General features: G+C 40.1%; 2 protein-coding genes across 2 annotated transcripts in view; one reads left to right on the top strand and one right to left on the bottom strand.

Annotated features, from left to right (window-relative positions):
- Window positions 1-14167: 14167 nt before the first annotated feature.
- LOC122479710 (U4/U6.U5 small nuclear ribonucleoprotein 27 kDa protein-like) lies at window positions 14168-14671 on the bottom strand. The gene is given in 3 exon segments (XM_043573444.1): window positions 14168-14282; window positions 14284-14307; window positions 14309-14671. Coding segments are annotated over 3 exon segments (483 nt in total). The 5' UTR covers window positions 14657-14671; the 3' UTR covers window positions 14168-14171.
- A 4169-nt stretch (window positions 14672-18840) lies between these two features.
- Window positions 18841-19983, top strand: part of DNAH7 (dynein axonemal heavy chain 7) — a 272118-nt gene continuing 270975 nt past the window's right edge. The window contains exon 1 of the mRNA XM_043577362.1: window positions 18841-19236. Coding sequence (XP_043433297.1) covers window positions 19222-19236 — 15 coding nt within the window. The 5' untranslated portion in view covers window positions 18841-19221. The remainder of the gene's footprint in view (window positions 19237-19983) is intronic.

The raw sequence follows: 19983 nt of genomic DNA, 5'->3' as shown, positions 1-19983 counted from the left end.
GAGGGAGACACAGAATCTGAGATGTCAGCACAGAGTCTGAGGTGGGGCTCAAACTCACAAACTGCAAAATGATGACGTGAGCCGAAGTCGGATGCTTAACTGACTGAGCCACCCAGGCGCCCCTCCTAGTCAATTGTCTTGTGGGTCAGCAAAGCCAAGGATGAGGTTAAATGGGAAGGGTTGGTTTGGGGCTTTTTGGCCTGTTCAGTTGCACGGATGCCCCCATAGGTCACCTCTCTAGCCTGTGGAGCAGTGACAGTGCAATGTGTTGCACACCTTGGAGTTGCCTTCATTCTTTCCACCAGGACTTGGCCAAAACACTCAGGCACTAGAGCATCTGGGAACGGCCTTCTCTGTCCCGGTCATCTATGTAGAAAGCTAAGGCAGATACTGGAAACGGTCTATTTTCTCTCCATTTCTGACACCCCTCTTGCTTCTGTAAGTATTGCTTTGCAATTGTCCTCACTGCCTTGCAAATCACTCAGAGCCCTGCCGGCAGATCTGAGATAATATCTCTAATTGAAAGTGAGAGGTTGTCTGATTTGCCTAGTTTAGGATGAGTCACTTGTATGTTTGAGAAGTGAAGTCCCAGATTCTGTTATTGATACTGGAAACTGTACAGAAGGATTGAGTCTGGAGTTTAGAACACACATCATGAATCTCACACCAGTGATGCTCTGGCTGTTCAGAGGGATGGAACAAGAAACAAATCTCTAAGGTGGAGGTTTTTGTGAAAAATCTCAGATTTTATTAGAGAGGTCTTTTGAGTACATAACATATTGAACTTTAATATTATGGACTTGAAAGAAAATATTTCCTTTGGAGTAGGAAGCCTCTGTTATGTTTTGGAAGAATTTTCCAGTAAATCATCTAACAGCTGCTTTACTGTACAGGCCTTGAAATTTTATCCTTTCATTGGTTACATACGCTTTTGCCTTTGGAAACTTCACATGCTTCCCTTTACCAGTAATATTTTGTTCCCAAAATATCAGCTCCCAGGGAGGATTTCATAAAGGCTGACCCAACAAGAAATGTTTTTGAGCAAACCTTCTGGATATCTTTGGCTAGGTACCATGCTCTATGTAAGTACACTCTATGTAAGATTATTACTTAAAATCCAAAAAGCCAGCCTACAGAGATAATGGGTTTGTGGCAAAAGAACATTCTAACCATCTCTTAACATAGAGGCATCTTGTATCTGTGAGTGTGGCAACAGTGATTACACTGGGTGCTAGTAGGGGTGTAACGTGAGGGAGCCTGTGTGTGTGTTGCAGTGGGAAGGTGTGATGGCACAAAGCCCTAGCAGAAATATGACCAGTGGCAATTCTCCCCTTCAGGTGGCAGATGGAAGATGGCCTTGACTGAGAGGGAGACACTAAATAAATACCTCCAAAAGGGAATAGAAAGAGAATAGCTTGCTTGGTGCCACATTATTGAAATAAGCTTGCAATTCTCAAAGTTTGTTGCACATGAGGGTCACCTGGAAGGTACATGCTCCAGAACAGAGTCATGATGTGTTGATCTCTAGAAAGGGTCTGCTGGCTAGTGACGATTGAAAAACAGAAAAAAAAAAAAAAAATGAGGCTGGAAACTCACCAAGCATGACTTCAGTGTGTGGAGCAGAGTTATTGAAGTCCTTTAATGGAGGAAGATTCCCCACAGACAGTGTAGGAACAAAGTGGGGCTGGAGAGGGGAGAGCAATAAGCTTTGCTCTAACAGGCCCATCTGACACTGACGGTTCTTATGGGGTGGAAACAGAGGCGGGTACGTGGCTTCAAGTGTGGTTGGTCAGTGGAAGAGTTTTCAAGGAGACTTTTCAGTGGCAATTTGAAGAGAATAAAAACAGGAGAGGAGCCAATTAAAACTTTGGCAGTACATGAAAAATTTGCAAATCATTGGTGAACCTGGGTTCAATTTTGGCTCATCTATTGACCTTGATCCAGAATAACCCCTCATTTTTGAAATTCTATGCATTGGCATATTAAGAGGTTAATAAATAAAATAGCTCTTTCTTACTTACATTCCCAGTGAGCCAGTCAGATCAATGGAGATAAAAAATATCAGTGTGGGGGGCCCTGGGTGGCTCAGTTGGATGAACATCTGACTTTGGCTCAGGTCATGATCTCATGGTTCATGAGTTCAAGCCCCACATCAGCCTCACTGCTGTCAGCACAGAGCCTGCTTCAGATCCTCTGTCCCCTCTTCTCTCTGCCCCTTCCCCACTTGCACCGTCTCTCTCAAAAATAAATAAATCTTTAAAAAACATATGTCAGCATGATTACTGACAGCAATTACATTGGAGGGTACGAGTAAGTGGTTAAATAGGCTTGCTAAGACTCTGCGCCCTTCTTCTTGGCCTTGATTCAGCCCAGCTGAGGGAAACTTGCATTTGCAAAGTGCACTCTTACCCATGATCCTTGTGTCACATTAGTTCAGGCATGGAGGGAAGAAAAGAGCAAATTCCTAGTAGTTACTCATTTAAACATTGTTTAATAGAGAAGCTCTCCTCAAGTGAAACCGATGGATTTAGTCCACTGGTGAAACAATAGGATAAGAGTTACCCATCTAAGTGGTGCTCCTCTGTTTTAAAAAATCTGTACTTTTTAACATGATGGCACAAGTAGAAAATTATATGATTCATACATGACGGTAGGAAAAAGTGTATGAGTCTGTTTGAAGTTGGAGAAGCAATGAGCTTAAGGGCTCTGGGCTTCACAAGACTTTACAACCTTGGTTCACCTGTAACCCCTTTTTCTCCCTTTAATTTGTTAATCTGTATGGTCTCTTTCCAATAATGATTTCCTCTCTGATACCAACTAGGTGTCCTACAATTCAATTTAATCCTGCCACTAACTACCCTGAATTAGCCCAGACCCCATAGGTTAAGGGCTCAGTGCCACAGGACTGTCCTCTCACTTCAGGTCCTGGTCACAAATTGCTGGGGTCCCCATAAGGCTGGCCAACTGGCTATAAATATAAGACTTCCCATGACCACCCCCCTCCCAGGTTTGATTATTTGATGGAATGATTCATAGAACTCAGGAAAGCTCTATAATTATGATCACCGTTTTATGATAAAGGACACGACTCGGGAATAGCCAAATGGAAGAAATGCATGCGACAAGGTAATAGGAGGCAGAGCAGGGCAGGCACAGAACTTACATGTGCTCTCCTGACACACCACCATCCCAGCACACTGATATTGTCACCCACCTGGGTTGCTGCCCAGGCTTCGCTGTTTAAGAATGTTTTATCCAGGTTTCAGTAGGTAGGCATGATTGATTCACTCATTGAACATTGCAATTGAACCATCTCCAATCCCCCTGCCTTCCCCTCCTCAAATGTCAAGGGCTGGGACTGAAACTTCCAAACCTCTAATCCGACGCTTGGTCTTTCTGGTGATCAGCTTTTATCCTGAAGGTTTGGTAGAAAGGGGTTTATTATGAATAACAACATACACTCCTTTCCCTCAGGAAATGCCAAGGATTTTAAGAGCTTTGTGCCAAGAACATGAGACAAAGACCAAATATATCTTTTATTATACCACAACGAGGTAAATATATATTAATAGATTTTTCTGATGTTAAACAATTCTTACATTCTTGTATTTTGTATACTCAATTCACTTTGGCCTGCTAGTATTTCATTTAGGGTTTTCCCATTGTGAGAACGGCCTATAATTTTCCTTGTTCATATTGTCATTGTCTCATTTTATTAGCAAGTTTCATTTAGGTTTATTAATTAGTTGGGGATAATTTCCTCTTTTTTTAGTGTTAGGAAAAGTTTGTTTAAAATTAGAACATGTTCCTTGAATGTTTCATTCACATATGGAAATTTCTGAGCTGATTTTACATTTTGAGAAATCTTTTAATTACTGATCCAGTTATGATAATGATTATATGATCATTCCGATTTTTTATTTCTTCTTAGTCTTTAGTTTTGGTAAGTTGCATTTTACTAGAAATTTGTCCACATCATTTAGGTTTTAAACATGTGGACATAACATTATTCATAATGTTTTATCTTTTTTTCTTTTTTAAAAGTCTTTTCTTAAGTTTATTTATTTATTGAGAGAGAGAGCACGTGCACACCAGTGGGGGAGGGGCAGAGAGAGAGGGAGAGAGAGAGAATCCCAAGCAGTTTCTGCAAGTCAGTTCAGAACCCAGTGTGGGGCTCAAACTCATAACTGTGAGATCATGACCTGAACCAAAGTCAGATGCTTAACTGACTGAGCCACCCAGGCACCCCTTCATAATGTCTTTTCTTATATTTTATTTTCTTTTAAGTGTTTATTTATTTATTTTGAAAGAGAAAGACAGAGTGAGCAAACCTGAGTGGGCGAGGGGCAGAGACAGAAGGAGAGAGAGAGAATCCCAAGCAGGCTCTACACTCAGCACGGAGCCTATGAGATCATGATCTGAGCTGAAATCAAGAGTCAGATGCTTAACCAACTGAGCCACCCAGGCACACCAGTTTTTTCTTCTATTTTAATATTTGCTGCAATTATGCTCCTCTTTTCAATCTTAATGTATTTTATTTTTGCTCAAAGTACCAAAGCAGAAGTTATAGCTTATGATTGAACGTAACTCTTGTTGTGAGGCCTGTGAGCCTTTAGATACTTAAGGATGGCACTAATTTCTGTCATTTACTCCATAGATGGGTGTGAAACTTGTTTTGAATGCCTTTTTTTTAATGGAGGTAGAGGGACATTCCAGAGGTTTCCACTGGGCTTCCCAGTATGATCGCTCTAAGATGGCCCACAGACCAACGGCCCAGTGTGAGAGTTGTGCCACCAAACATGCCAATTCCAATTATACAGCCAGAGGGAAAAATCAGCCAATGTCAAAAGAACAAGAAATAAGTGTGACGATGAAATTAGTTGACAAGACTTTAGAACCATTGTTATAAGTATATTCAAGGATTAAAAGAAAAACATGAACACACTGAGAGAACAGAGAATCTCAATGGAAAAATGGAGTCTTTAAAAAAAGAGAATCAAATAGAAACTCTAGATCCAAAAGAATCAACATACAAAACGAAATAATCACAAGATAGGTTTAACACTGCAGAAACAAACAAAAAACAACTTGAAGACAGGACACAGGATCCATAAAAACTGAAGCACAGAGAGAAAGGGCTGAAAAAAGAGTGGACAGAGCCTCAGAAAGCTGTAGGCAGATAAACAATCAGTATATATATAATTCAATTATCAGAGGGAAAGGTATTGATTGGAACATAGAGTTATTTCAAGCAATAGTGGTCAAATATTTTCCAAATTGTATGAAAAATGTAACCCAATGAAACTGGGGAATGTGAAGAAAGATAAACACAAAAATCATATCAAAACATACCTTTTCATCAAATGGCCAAAAATCTATAAAAAAGAGAAAATATTAAAAGCAGCTAGAGGAAAGGGACATTACATGCAGGTGAGAATGCCGGCTTCTCACTAACAATGCAAGCCAGTAGCAGAGGACATTTTTGGCCCATCACTGGGACTATTTCAAGCCATGTGCACTAATTCAGAAATTCTGCATGTTGTTCTAATACAGAGAGGCTCTGTACGGTGCTACTTCTACTCAGCCCCTCATCTCCAAGTTTCTGTATTAAATAAAACCAAATAGTAATCCAGGATCATACATTATAAGAATTATGCGTCAGGTAGATGATCTTGGATTTGTTTGAATTCATCATCAGTGTGCTGTATGAGAGTATGCAGGCCACTTAATGATATCTAAAACTACCCTTATCTAATAAGCTGATGTGTTTTTAGCGAAGGAATGTTAGTACAAAAAAATGGTTCTGTTAAATGGAAAATCAGTAGTATAAACAACTCACTTCAAAAAACTTGTAATATTTATTTATGTATTTTTGAGAGAGAGAGAGAGACAGAGAGAGTGAGCATGTGTCGGGGAGGGGCAGAAAGAGAGGAAAGAGAATCCCAGGCAGGTTCCTCACTGTCAGCACAGAGCTGGATGTGGGGTTTCAATTCACAAAACCGTGAGATCATTGCCTGAGCCGAGATCAAGAGTCTAGGCTTAACCAACAGAGTCACCCAGGTGCCCCTACAATAACTCACTTTCAAGCATCCTGAGAGAGGGATATCAAGCATGCAGATAAGAATACCAAGAATAAAACAATAATGCAAGTTTAGAAAGTAGTGCAGGAAATGAGTTTATCAGGCTGCAGAAGTTAAAGCTCAGGAAAATCTTAGAAATATTGCTTCAAGATGAAGAGGTTTATATCACATGATTATTAAATATTTTATTGTAAGAGATTATTTAATGACAGGAAAAATGCTTGTGATATATGATCAAATACTAAAAGAGAATAGTCATATAATAATAATGGGTAAAGTATCTTCCAGTGATAAATGGCTAGACACATAGATAGATGGATGGATAGAGAGATAGAATGATAGAAGAAGGGATACCAAAATATTGGCAATGATAGAGTAGTAGGCTTAAAGATGTTTTAAATTTTCTTCCTTGTGCTTTTTTACATGACATTATACATTTTCTACAATAAATATGTCATTTAAAAATAATTTGATTTTTGATTTAAAAGATTTGATTTAAAAGATTTGATTTTTTGGAGTAGTTTTAAGTTTACAGACAAATTGAGTGGGAAGTAGAAAGTTCCTGTATTCCTCCTGATCTCCCCATCCGATTTCCCCTATTATTAGTATTAGTATTAGTATAGCACATTTGTTACAGTGCTGAGCAAATATTGATATGGTATAACTAAAGTTCATAGTTTCACTCTTTTCATAAATGTATTATGATCTACACCACCAGTACAGTATAGTTTGTTATTTTTGCAATTAAAGATAAAATTTTAAAAACAAAAATAGTGATTACAATATAAACTACAGTGATAAATATTTCAGACAATGTGATGAGCTGTTTTTTAGCTTCACTGAAAATAACTCTAAGAATTAATTTCTATTTATTGCTTCTACTAATAACACCAATGGCTTGACCTAGAAAAATATTATCTTTATCTATTAATTTATGTATGTATCCTTTGGGTCTAAGTAAGCAATTAATTTCACTGAGGTCATTCTTTTTCAAAATATGGAAAAACTGGAAGATTTTTACATCTGCTCAATTACATGTCTAAAAATTCCAGGTATGTTTGGGGGACACAATGAGTGGGAGGGTCAGGGAAGACTTTGTAGAGGAAGTGATAGTTGAATTGGGACCTAAAGAATAAGTAAGTAGAAATGGAAACAATATATACAAGGTAAAGAAAGGAGAATGTCATTCATGCAAACCATAATAGTTAATAAATTGGAAGATTATATTATGTGAATTCTTATTTAAAGAAGAATAAAACATTGTTGGATATTTGAGCAAAACTTATTGATGGAGTGCTTTTGAATTGAGTTGGGATAAAGTGAGATAAAGATACAGAGGAAGAGTAGACTTAATCACACATAGAGGATCACAATCTGAGTAGAGGTTCTATGTTGCACAATATAGAGACTCTGCAAAGGGAAAAGAGTTAAGGAAGGCAAGTCTGGATTGGTAAGGAAGAAGGAATTGATGGATAGTCTTCTGAAATAGTTCGATGACACCAGACAAAGAGGGAATCATTCTGGATTATTTTAGTATTTTTTGCCTTTAGGTGTGCATATTGGACAGACTGAGAACCAACCAACCAACCAAACAAACAAACAACAATTAAAGACCCATGCAATTACCCAAGTGTTCAGAGCCTGGATTTAAAAAGTGGCAATAGGGCTAGAAGGAAGGGATGATTGTAAGACATTTCTATAAAAAAGCAATAACATAAGATAAACTTGGACTTGGAGAACAAGGAGAAAACCAAGGTGAACTCAAGATACTGATCTTGGAAGATTGGCAAGGCTGCAGGTGAAATTGAAAAATTGGGGAAGAGAAGGTCAGTTTTGGACTGCTGGTTTGGGACAGTAGGGTAGTTAAATGGAAAAGTCATGTAGATACTTGGGCACAAGATAGAAGTATTCGAGTGAGAGAGAACATAGCAGGGAACAAAGACTCAGGAGTCATAAGCAGCAAGGTTGTATATGAAGCTTTAGAAGTAGATTAGCCATTGGCATGAGAACTGAGGGGAGAGAACACAAGTAAAGCTTTAAGGAATATCTACAAATGGACAGAAAAGGAAAAAGAGTGAGAAAAGTGTGAGAGAACTAGAAGAATGTGGCCAGGCAGTTGTGCAAGACTGGGAAAGAGATCATTTTAAGAAGGAAGTAATAGCAACATCAAATTCTGAAGAGTAGTTAAGAAAAATAAGAAGTGGGTTAAGGTCATTAGCAATATTAAAGCTATTTCAATGGACTGTGGAAACAGAAGTCAGATTATAGAAGATTCGCAAAGAGATCAAGCGGCAAGGAAATCGAAAATGAATCAAGTAAGTAGAGACCACCCACTTGATGACTTGGGATACGAAAGGAAGGAGAAATGCCATAGAGTTTAGAAGAAAATGTCAATTAAACATTTAATTTAGCAGCTAAGAGATTTGTGAATGATTAAAAGCAGAAGGGAAGGAGTCTGTTTCCATAATTTTTTCTGCATCTACTTTTTAAAAAACAGCCATTGCTTGAATATTCTTTAAAAAAAATACAGCTCCATGCAACTCTTTTAAGAATAATGTTGCTTCAGTTATTAGTATTTGAACGTACATTCCTGTATTGTCCTCTTGAAGTCTTGCCTAGGTGTTTCTTAGAGACAAGTTGGGGCCACCCTAAGGCAGAGTCACACTGCAAGTGGGTCACATCACAGAGCTGCTATGTAGTCAAGATTTAGGACTATGACTTTTCTGTGTTATGGTTTGAAACTTGGGGAACAGGTGCTCCATTTCATGTGTGCTTCTTTATCCTTCATGACCTTGAAAAGCATTCTAATTCTAGCTTTAGCAACGCTTTATTCTGCTGTTTGAATAATAAATGATAAAACATCATCTGTTTTAGTTCTGTGTATGTAAAAATGGAGTTGTGTGTGTTAATCTCAGAGTTTAATTTACAGCTGTCAGATTATCTTTCATTTTATGACCAATAATACAATTTGACTAAGGGGTTTGAAAAGAAAAAAGTCAGTTGCTGGTGATGAAAATGTTTATCGGAGAATCTATCTGCTATATTCTATCTGTAAATGATGGCCATTATATCATGGTAACTAATCTGTTCTAATTGGGAGTGAATAGTCAGCAAAAATTATTACATAAAGTTAAGCATAATATGTTATGCTTCTTGGTTCTTTCTTTTTAAGAATCTGTAGTTTAAAGAAAGATAATTTTCAGATGCTGTCAGCAGAATGATTTAAACCATACCTACACATTTACCATGGATGAGTTCTATTGCCAAAATGCACGTGACAAGTAAGTTGAAGGAAAACTGACATGGAAATTCATCCACGTATGTACAGATGTCTGCTTCCGGGAGAGCCCTGCAAAATGGTTAAAGTGAAGCACTAACAAATATAGTATAGTAGCAACCATGCCTTATAAGAACCTACCTGGTTTGGGGAGACACATTTAGATGAAGGTTAAGTAGGAATGCAAGGCATGAATTGCCAGGTGATTGAATTGGATAAATATTATAGGTGTTTGGAAGGGTGAGTTCGTTTAGGCTGGGAATGTCTGTTCAAGAAAGGATTTGAACTGGACCTTTATGGGGGTAGGAGATGAAATCTAGATTTGTGGAGGAAAAGAGGAAGTCATTCCTTTTAAGGAAAATAGTCCTCACCACACTTTCAGTGCTTCATCTCCTCTCTCTACTCACAAGCCCATAATAGGAGTAGTCGATCACCTGGTGAGGTCCTAGATTTGACTTGGTCATGTAGAGCCCAGGACAATACAGGTCTGATGACACATGAACTCTTGCAAGAATGCCTTGCAAATGTGGCCCAGGTCACATTCTGTACGTATCACCAACACTTGACAAATACTTCAGAGCACATAATCTATGAATGTATGATTTATAGGGTCAATTTAAAAAGCACTTCACATGGAAGGAAAAAGGAGGGCCCAGGGAACTGGGAGGGTCTGCTTTTTACCAGGAGCTAAAGTAGATGCTTTTCATACATTGTCTGAATCAGCCCCCAAACAATTCTAAAAGGCTGTGATCCCAAGAAGAAAATGATAGTTCAAGTTCAGAGATGTAAAGTAACTTGTTTACCTTCATCAGTAGAGACCAAGTCAGGATGTTTTTGAGATATAATTGACATAAAACATTGTATTCATTTCAGTCTTAGTATTACTTGATACATGTATATATTGTGAAATGATTATCAAAGTAAGCTTAGTTAATATCTATCCAAAGCGAGGATTCATACCAGCTGATTCCAGAAAACAGCCTCTTTTCCTATACTGTCTGCCTTCCCTAGAGATAGAAAACACATTTCCCCCCTCTAATTACCAGAAGCATTTCAGTGTTGAAGTTACAAGGAAGAAGACTTCTAAGTAGTTACAAGGTCAAATAAAGTATTTGGTAGGCTAAGAATTGTTGGATGGGGTTCACACTCAACCTTTGATCGGGCAAAGAGGACGTCTTACAGTATGTTCTTTGGAAAGATTACCAAAGTAAATAAAGAGAAAGTATTCTAGCTGCCCCAGGCAATCATGAAAAGGCTACATATCTATGTGATTACCTAGCAAAGTCAAACATTTTATTGGGCACGTAAAAAGTCCAGAGTGAAGTCAGTGACAACGACCTTTAAGCCACCTAAAAACACTGAGCGTGTTGAAGTACAGCACATTTTCAAAGTCCATAGACATAAAGTCAAGAGTAAAGTTTTTGACACTTTGGCTTACAATGAATATATTACCAGAATTCTTAGGGAGGAAGAACTGATGTTTCTCCAAATAAAAATTAACTGATTTTTATATTATTACTCCACACTGTCCAAGAAAAAAAGAACTAAGATATCATGTGAAAAGATACCATATCACAAGCATATACAAAATAGCCTTTTAGTAAAATCTGGTTTAGCAAACAAATCAAGTTACTTTCCAAACGTGTAATTTATTTAAGACCTATTTCTTGATGATTGCAAAAATATCAAAATTTAAAATATTCTATGATTCTATGGTCAAAGAGCACTTCTATAGGAAAAAAGTTCATTTTTTTCTCTCTGGTTTGCAGGTGAATATATCTCCCTCTAGTGTTCAAAGAAATAGAATGCACCCATTTGTGTTTCTCCAGATCTGGTTGTGATTAGTCGAAGGTCAATGTGTGGTAATAAAACAGCATCATTATTTGTTTTTATGGGAATTGGTCCATATATAGCTCAGTATTTTCACAAACAAATACCACATGCATGAATTGTCAACCACATGTTGTAGGGTTCCTTTTGCATCTGAGATATCTGTTGTAACTCTAACTTTATACTTGCATAACTCTTTGTTAAAGGGTCAACAAAATATGTAATTTTTTAAATTGCAAGTTTCCAGAAAGAGAAAACAAGAGTCTTGGGGCCTGATCCTTGGATCACCTTTCGTTCTGTTTCTATTTACAGTCTCTTGTTTGATGATTTCATCTAATCTCATGGCTTCTCTTACCATCTATCTATGGATGGATGAACTTCCAGCCTACACCTTGACCAGAACTATACCCAGGGTTGTACAGCTCCCTATCTCAACATCTTCCTTGGACATGTAACAGACATCTCAAACTTAACATATTAGAAAATGAAGTTTTTTCTTTTCTTGTACCTTCCATCTACCAAGTAGCTCAGCCAACAAAAAAACCTAAAAGTCATTTTACCATATTCTTATTCCTTATATCTGGTCCATCAACAAATCCTATTAGGTTCCTCCCCGCCCAAAATATATCCCTGATGTGTTCCTTCTCTTCATTTCCATCACTTCCCCCAAGTTTAAGCCACCATTGTCATTTCCCTGACCTACTTCAGTAGGCACCTAATTGGCCTTCCTGCTTCCTTTCTTGCCCTATTTCAATTTATGGTTTCTTTGCCTTATTAAAATAAGATCCTTCCTCACTATGTTCCTGGCTTTGAATGTGTCAAGTTTATTTTACATTCAGGTCTGAGTCTTACTACCTCACCTGCTTCCTGGGAAACACATTCCGGACATCACTGAAGGGCTGACTTCTTTTGTCATTCAAGTCGCAGCTCAAATTTCTCCTCCTATGAGAGGCTTTCTTTGACTGCAGTCTCTCCTGTTACCCCATTTCATTTTATTCACTTTTTGCATTTATTTTAATCATCTGAAATAAACAAACAAAATGCTCTTTTCTTGCTAATTTTCAATTTCTCTCTCCTAGAATAGAAGCTGGGATCTTGGCTGCATCCTCTCTCTCCCATGCCTAGACCAGTGCCTGGCCCACAGCAGGTGTTCAAGAAATATTTGTCAACTAAGCAAGATAAGGAAGATAAGGAGGAGTATAGGTTCACAAAGAGAAAAGGGAATGGGCAGAGAAAAGAATACCAGATGCTGGACTCTGCTTTAAGTTGTACACTCAATTTTTTCAACCTCATACCATGACCCACAAAAATAAAGAGCTGCCACGTTGCTTAAAAGGAGCATGTATAACATATCAGCACTTTTACCCTCTACACAAGCTACGGTTTCAAAAGAAGGGGGTAAAGAAAATAAGTAGTAACAAATTACAACACAACAAGTCAAAATTCAGCAGCTTATACAATATACTTTACCGGAAAATAAATTTCTGATAAAAAAAAATTTCCTTAGAATCAGCACAAATTTGGGCATAATATCCTTAAGCAAGCATTTGGTTCATGTGTAATAAAATCACTAAAAAACAAAACAAAACAAAAAACCCACCCAGGTGCCCCTGCTCAGCCAGTTAAGCTACGGACTCTTGATTTAGGCTCAGGTTATGATCTCATGATTAGCGAGTTCGAGCCCCACATAGGGCTGCATGCTGACAGCGTGAAGCCTGCTTAAGATTCTCTGTCTCCCTTTCTTGCCCCTGCCCCATCACTCTCTCTCTCTCTCTCAAAATACATAAACAAAAGTTTTTTAAAAGAGAAAAAAACCCACCCAAACCATGAGAGAAAACACAAAATCATACATGCAGCTGAAATTGACACCTAGGGAACCAAAATATCAGCAAGTCAATTTCTGTTCTCCATTTGGTCTTTTATAGTTGGTTAACAGTTTCTTTTCCCAGATAACTTCTCTTAAAGTGCACTTCCAGGTCACCTGGGTGGCTCAGTTGGTTGAGCATCCGACTTTGGCTTAGGTCACGATCTCACGGTTTGTGAGTTCGAGCCTTATATCAGCTCTGTGCTGACTGCTCGGAGCCTGGAGCCTGCTTCAGATTCTGGGTCTCCCTCTCCCTGCCCCTTCCCTGCCCACACTCTGTCTCTTTTTAAAAAATAAATTAAAAAACATTTAAAAAATTTAAAGTGAACTTCCATATTTTTAGATTAATAATTCAAAAGCATACATATATCTCTACCCAAGTTAAACACTATGTGCATAAGGGAATCTTTCAAGGAGATAAGTAATAGAGTGATAAAGTGCCTTTCTATAATTTGAGAGATCCAATGGTCTAACACATCGAAGCTAAAATTCATTCCTAACGATTTTTGAAATGTATCGGATTTTGTCAGGGTTTTCACTGGTGAGGACAGGGGATGACATCTCGGCTGTGGTCTTGTTGGCGATAGTACTGATTACTGTGAGAATTACTAGGGAAATTCAGTCCCAGGAGTGACATTTCTCTTGCTTGACAGGGATCACAATAAGGGACAAATATGAAAGAATTGTCTGCCAATTTTTATAAAACTGTTTTTTCTTCCATAACTCTGGCAAAGGTGCCCCACAGAAGACACGTTTGTTTGTTTATTTATTTTTAAAGGGTAGAAATATTGCTTTATTTGAGAAACTTACATCCAAATTACTTCTACGTGCTTTCAAAAATCCTAACGAGCATCCAAGAAGAAAACATACACAGCTCCCACAACAATAAGAACAAAAAACTGGGGTTGACGATTGCCCCAAATGACATTTCCTAAAAGAAAAATATATTAACCTTTCTTTTTTTGAGTCAGGGTAAGTGAAATGCACACGTAATAAATAACATTTTCTTACTTTTACAGGGAGTAAAGGCTGTGATCATGTTTTTTTATGAATATTAAATATGAAATACAAAATCCACTCTTCTGAGCAAGATGAGGAAAAAAACCCATTCTTTAACATTTTAGTTCTCATGCAATGAGAATGGAACGAAAGGTCTATTGAATCCGCCTTTTCGATTCATACACTGCCTGTACTTCCTCTTCTGAGATACATTTATGGCATAGGCATTTATTTACAGAGCCGTCCACCTTTTTCCCCTCTTGTGGAGCCCAAAGAGGCAAATCCCATTAACTTCACCATCTCGATTTCTTCCTCTGTTTTTCCCTCTAAGCCCTCCTCAGTAATCTGACGTTCTTTGCTCTTTGTTTCTTTTGTTTCTTTCTTTCCCTCATCTCTTCTTTCTTTTAGTGGAGAAGGGGAAGGAGATGTGGATCTATGCCGTCTTGGGGATCTGGAGCCTCTTCTGTGCGGAGAACCAGAGCGGCTCCGTCGAGGATCTCTCTCCTGGGACGGGGACCTTTCTCTGCGCCTGCGTTCTCTCTTACGAGATGCGGACCGGGACCGCCTGCGCTCCCTCCGTGGAGAACGGCTGCGGTTACGACCCATGGGGAATCGTCAGAAGACAAGTTTAGAAACAAGATTCTGTGAATGAGCAAGTGACCACCCAGAGGAGCTAGAAATGGAGGTCTAGCAGAAAAAACGTAGAAAGTCAGAACACTGGATGGTTGTTCATTTCTACTATGACTTTTGCGGTGGAGTGAACGGACGGTGAGAACAGCAGAGGATGGAAGGAGGAAAATCTGCAGATGGGGAAAAGGGTGGAAAGTGAATGGGCCTTTTCAGGGTCATCCCTGTCCAGACGGTTGCTGTGAATCCATCTGTCCCCTGCTGGCCTGTTTGTGTGGACCAGTGCTCTGCAAGAAGCAATCCAGTTGATGTTGGCTTTCCATCAAGAATGCCAAATTCCGGGGCGCCTGGGTGGCGCAGTCGGTTAAGCGTCCGACTTCAGCCAGGTCACGATCTCGCGGTCTGTGAGTTCGAGCCCCGCGTAGGGCTCTGGGCTGTTGGCTCAGAGCCTGGAGCCTGTTTCCGATCCTGTGTCTCCCTCTCTCGCTGCCCCTTCCCCTTTCATTCTCTGTCCCAAAAATAAATAAACGTTGAAAAAAAAAATTCTTTAAGAAAAGAATGCCAAATTCCTTTTAAATACCTGGGAACTGCTGGGAACAGTTCTATTGGGAGCACACGGGCAGCCACTTAAACCAATCCCACCTTCACATCTCGTGGTTAGCATCGCCTGTGGTATAAGCCCTCCAGCTAACGTTTTAGCTTCTCATGCTTTTACCTTTTAAGTAGGTTTTTGTTTCTTTTTGGCTGAAGAATCAACTTTCTAGTATTCTACTGGCTTTCAGATCTTTTCACTGTACCCCTGGGCTACGAAAACACACTATATCTTCAACCCATTCTTGGAACTCTACCCCTACCTCCAGGTTTTTACTGTAATTCATCTCCTTGAAGGCTCTGTGCCTACGTGGGATTTTCCATTCTTCCACGTTCCAAGTTCAGGAGATGGGGTCTACAATATTTATCATCTGTTTTCCAGCAAAGAGTTCTTACTAATTTTAGGCTCATAACATCTTCTCTCCTACTTGATTCATTGAGGACTTCAGCTCACAGTTTTCCCCTCCACTCTGCTTACCTCAGCATCCGTGGGAACAGCTATAGCCTTAGCTAAAGTGAAACTCCTTAATCAAGCTTAGTTCCTTGACCTTTCATGACCAAAGTCCTTCACTACAGGCACCCATTTCCATGGCCACATGGGGGACCGTGTCAATGCCTGGAATTGCACTTCTGAAATCGCAGCGTCAATACCCTCACTCCTATTCTTTCTGCTTCGACAGTAGTTTCTCCCGCCACGTCTCTCTCTCACTGAGATGCCCACCTATCCTATTTAAGAGCTCCTTTACTGCCACTGAATAGCCTTTTCTTCCTTTATTGATTTTAGGTTCTGAGATTCTTAATTTCAACTTCACTCTTTTCAGAGTCTCCATTCTCTTGCTCTGTTGTTGTTGAAAGAGGTCATCAAAGGGCCACAAACTGGACCCAGGCATCTGGAGGCTCCTTTTAGCCCCCCCTCCCCCACCTTGGAATGCACGTTCTGCCCATGTTTTCCATGCTTTCTACAGCTGACACCGTTTTTCAAGGATGCCAAATGAGGGAGCAATCTGCTGTTGAGCCCATCTGGATGTGACTGAACCTCGTTAAAGCCTCTATATAAACTGAAGATTCTAGCGGGTGGGTGGGTGTGGCAGTCTGTTCGTCTATATGGCTGCGGAAAAACAAGTCTAGTGTGTAAGTTCCCTTGCATGTGAAACCTGTCACCTACCAATCTGGGATGACGTGCCTCTTCCCTGTGTGGGGGCCAGTTTGTGAGCCAATAGTTATCCTTCTGTCATACCAGCCTGGGAAATGTGTCATATGTTGGTTTTCTTTGAACCTGAGCCTGGTCTGTTGAATGTCTTTGGAGTTCAGATTTTTGTCACTACTAATTCGGAGGCTTCAACTTCAAATGATCTTTCCTGTATGTCCTTGATCACTTCCATTCTCTCTGCTTTCCTGCCAAGTAGTTATCTTAAAACTTCATTCTGCTCCAATTTTTCACTAACCCCTGACTCCTATCTTTCTTCTTTTTCTTTTTAAATGTTTTTATTCATTTTTGAAAGAGAGAGCATGAGCAGGGGAGGGGCAGAGAGAGAGAGGGAGACACACAATCTGAAGCAGCTCCAGGCTCTGAGCTGTCAGCACAGAGCCTAATGTGGGGCTCAAACCCACAAACTGAGATCATGACCTGGGTTGAAGTCAGAAGCTTAACCGGCTGAGACACCCAGGCGCCCCCCATTTTTCTTAATTGGTGTATAATTAACATGCACTGTTAGGTTAGCTTCAGGTGTAAAACATTTATTGAACGATTCCATGCATTACTCTGTGCTCATCACGGGAAGCAGAGTCACTATCTGTCACCATACAACATTATTCTAATATTGTTGACTATATTCCTCATGCTCTTTCATCTCCATGACTTACTTTATAACTGGTAATTTGTACCTATTAATTCACTTTATTTCACCCATCCTCCCATCACCCTTCCTTCCGGCAACCGCCCGTTTGCTCTCAGTATTAAGAGTCTACTTTTTGGTTTGTTTCTTCATTTGTTCTGTTTTTTAGATTCCACATAAAGTGAAATCCTATAGTATTTATCTTCCTCATTTTACTTAGCATAATCTCTTCTAGGTCCACCCATGCTGTCACAGATGGCAAGATTTTATCTTTTATAAAATTTTTTTTTAAAGCTTACTTATTTTGAGAGAAGGTAGAGTGAGGGGGGGTGGGGAGAGAGAATCACAAGTAGGCTCTGCATTGTCAGCCTGGAGTCTGATGCGGGCCTTGAACCCACGAAACTGTGAGACCATGACCTGAGCCGAAACCAAGAGTTGGACTCTTAACCGACTGAGCCACCCGGGTGCCCCAAGATCTTATCTTTTTTATGGTCAATTAATATTCCATTGTATATAGATACTATGTCTTTTTTTATCCATCTATTGATGGACACTTTGGTTTCTACATTTTGGCTATTGTAAATAATGCTGCTATAAACATAGGGGTGTGTATGTTAATTAGCAAAGGAGGCAAGAATATACAGCGGGGAAAAGGCTCTCTCTTCAATAAATGGTGCTGGGGGGCACCTGGGTGGCTCAATTGGCTGAGTCTCTGACTTTGGCTCAGGTTATGATCTCACATCTCTCGTGAGTTCAAGTCCTGTGTCAGACTCTCTGCTGTCATCGCGGAGCCTGCTTCGGTTCCTGTTTCCTTCTCTCTGCCCATCCTCAGCTCATGCTTTCAGTCTTAAAAGTAAATAAAAACATAAAAAAAAAATATGCTGGGAAAACTGGACCACTTTCTGACACCATACACAAAAATAAACTCAAAGTGGACTAAAGTCCTAAATGTGAGACCTGAAAGCATAAAACTTTTAGGAGAAAACATAGGCAGTAATCTCTGTGACACCAGCCATAGCAACATTTTTCGAGACAAATCTTGGGCAAGAGAGCTACAAATGTCAACTCTTGGGACTACACAGAAATAAAAAGCTTTTGCAAAACAGAGAAAACCATCGGGCAACCTACTGAATGGGAGAAGATCCTTGCAAATGATAGAAAAGTTAATCTTCAAATATATAAAGAACTTCAATTATTCAACACCAAAATTTTTTTTGATTTAAAAAATGGACAGAGAACCTGAATAAACCTTCCCCAAAGAAGACCTACAGACGGATCACAGACACATGGAAAAGTGCCCAACATCCCTAATCACCAGGGAAATGTGAATCAAAACCACACGAGCTATCACCTGTCAGAATAGCTAGACTAAAAGACCTGCGAGAACAAGTGTTGGTGAAGATGTGGAGAAAGAGGAACCCTCTTGCACTGCTGGGAATGCAAACTGGTGCAGCCACTGTGGAAAACAGTATGGGGTATCCTCAAAAAGTTAAAAGTAGAACTACCATAAATCCAGTAATCTCCCCTCTTACCAAAGGACACAAAAACACTGATTCAAATATATGCACCTCTATGTTTATTGTCGCATTATCTGCAATAGCCAAGACATGGAAACTTCAGTAGTTAGCAGATGATATTGCTTCCTACAGAAAAGCATTTTATTCCGCTAGTTTTGAGATTTAGGCACAGAGAGTTAAAGGAGGGGTTATGGCAGGGGTTCAAGCACCTAGTTAAGTTAGAAGAGGATAGAAACGTGATGATCAGTAATCAGAGGCTATTATTCACTTCTCAAGACAGAAGAAGCACCCTCTCTGCCTTCAGCTGTTCGGTGGGTGCACCACACTGGCTCAGAGGCGCCACCGAGTGCCCTGGAAAGTGCCTCCTGCAGGATCCCACTACCAGTTCCCTAGGTGCTGTCCCAGGAGCAACAGATGACCGGAAACGGAGCCTGAGAAGGTCTGTTGCTTAGCAACCAATGCTGCAGGACGCTAGACCGTCTCTGCGCTGAGGGAGCAGAGGCTTCAGGCTGGGTCCCGGGCTGCCACTTCTCTTGCCTGAGGGGCGCCGGGCTGCAGCGATAGTGAAGCCACTAGGTGACTCGAACGCGTCCTCACAGCCATGAGCAGCGAGCAGGTGAGACGGCACTCCTCGCCCGGCTGGCCCTGCAGCGAAACTTCCTTCCTATCTCAGAAGCGATCGAAGCCTGGTCCTCCAGGTTCCCCAGTCGTGATCCTGTAGGGTACAGCTTCCTTCACCCTAGTTACATCTGGGATATTGAGCGCTTTTCGTGAAAACCCTTAAATGTTTTCTTCCCAACCGGTCGGCCTTGATGTTGTCATGACAACCAACCATTTTAGCCCAGCGGTGCGCTAGCAGTTAAAACTACAGCTCCAGAGTGTCCCCAGCTCACGGTGGGGGGAAGCTGCGTGGGGAGTTGCAGTGGGTCTAGGCTCTCTAGGGTTGGAATCCAAGCCCTTTCCTAGCTGTGAGACGTGGGGGAAATCACTTTACCTTTCTAAGCTCTTCTCCCTTTTTATGCAGGGGGGCAGAAGGGAAGGGGCATCAGAACTTTCCCCATTTCTGAGGTTGTGAAATTCAAACCAGTATGTGAGAGGGTTTGGTAAGTGGCATATGGAATTTCTTAGGAAAATATCTCCAGGACAGGTAATAAAAGATGCATGTTGCAATACCTACTTTCCAGAACTTTCTTTATTGAACTTAAGAGCAACTGTAAACAAAAGAAATGCAGAACAATGGCCAACTTTTTAATGCGGGAACAGAATGGGAAGGAGTTAAGCACGGGCATGATTCTGGCTAGCGAGAAAACAATTTTAACTCTCTAAATGAATATAGAAAAGGCTCCTTAAGTATGGTGGTACC

Source organism: Prionailurus bengalensis, chromosome C1 (genome assembly GCF_016509475.1).
Source record: "Prionailurus bengalensis isolate Pbe53 chromosome C1, Fcat_Pben_1.1_paternal_pri, whole genome shotgun sequence".
NCBI lineage: Eukaryota > Metazoa > Chordata > Mammalia > Carnivora > Felidae > Prionailurus > Prionailurus bengalensis.
The sequence above is the reverse complement of the archived record's forward strand: the minus strand, read 5'-3'. Positions and strand labels throughout refer to the sequence as shown.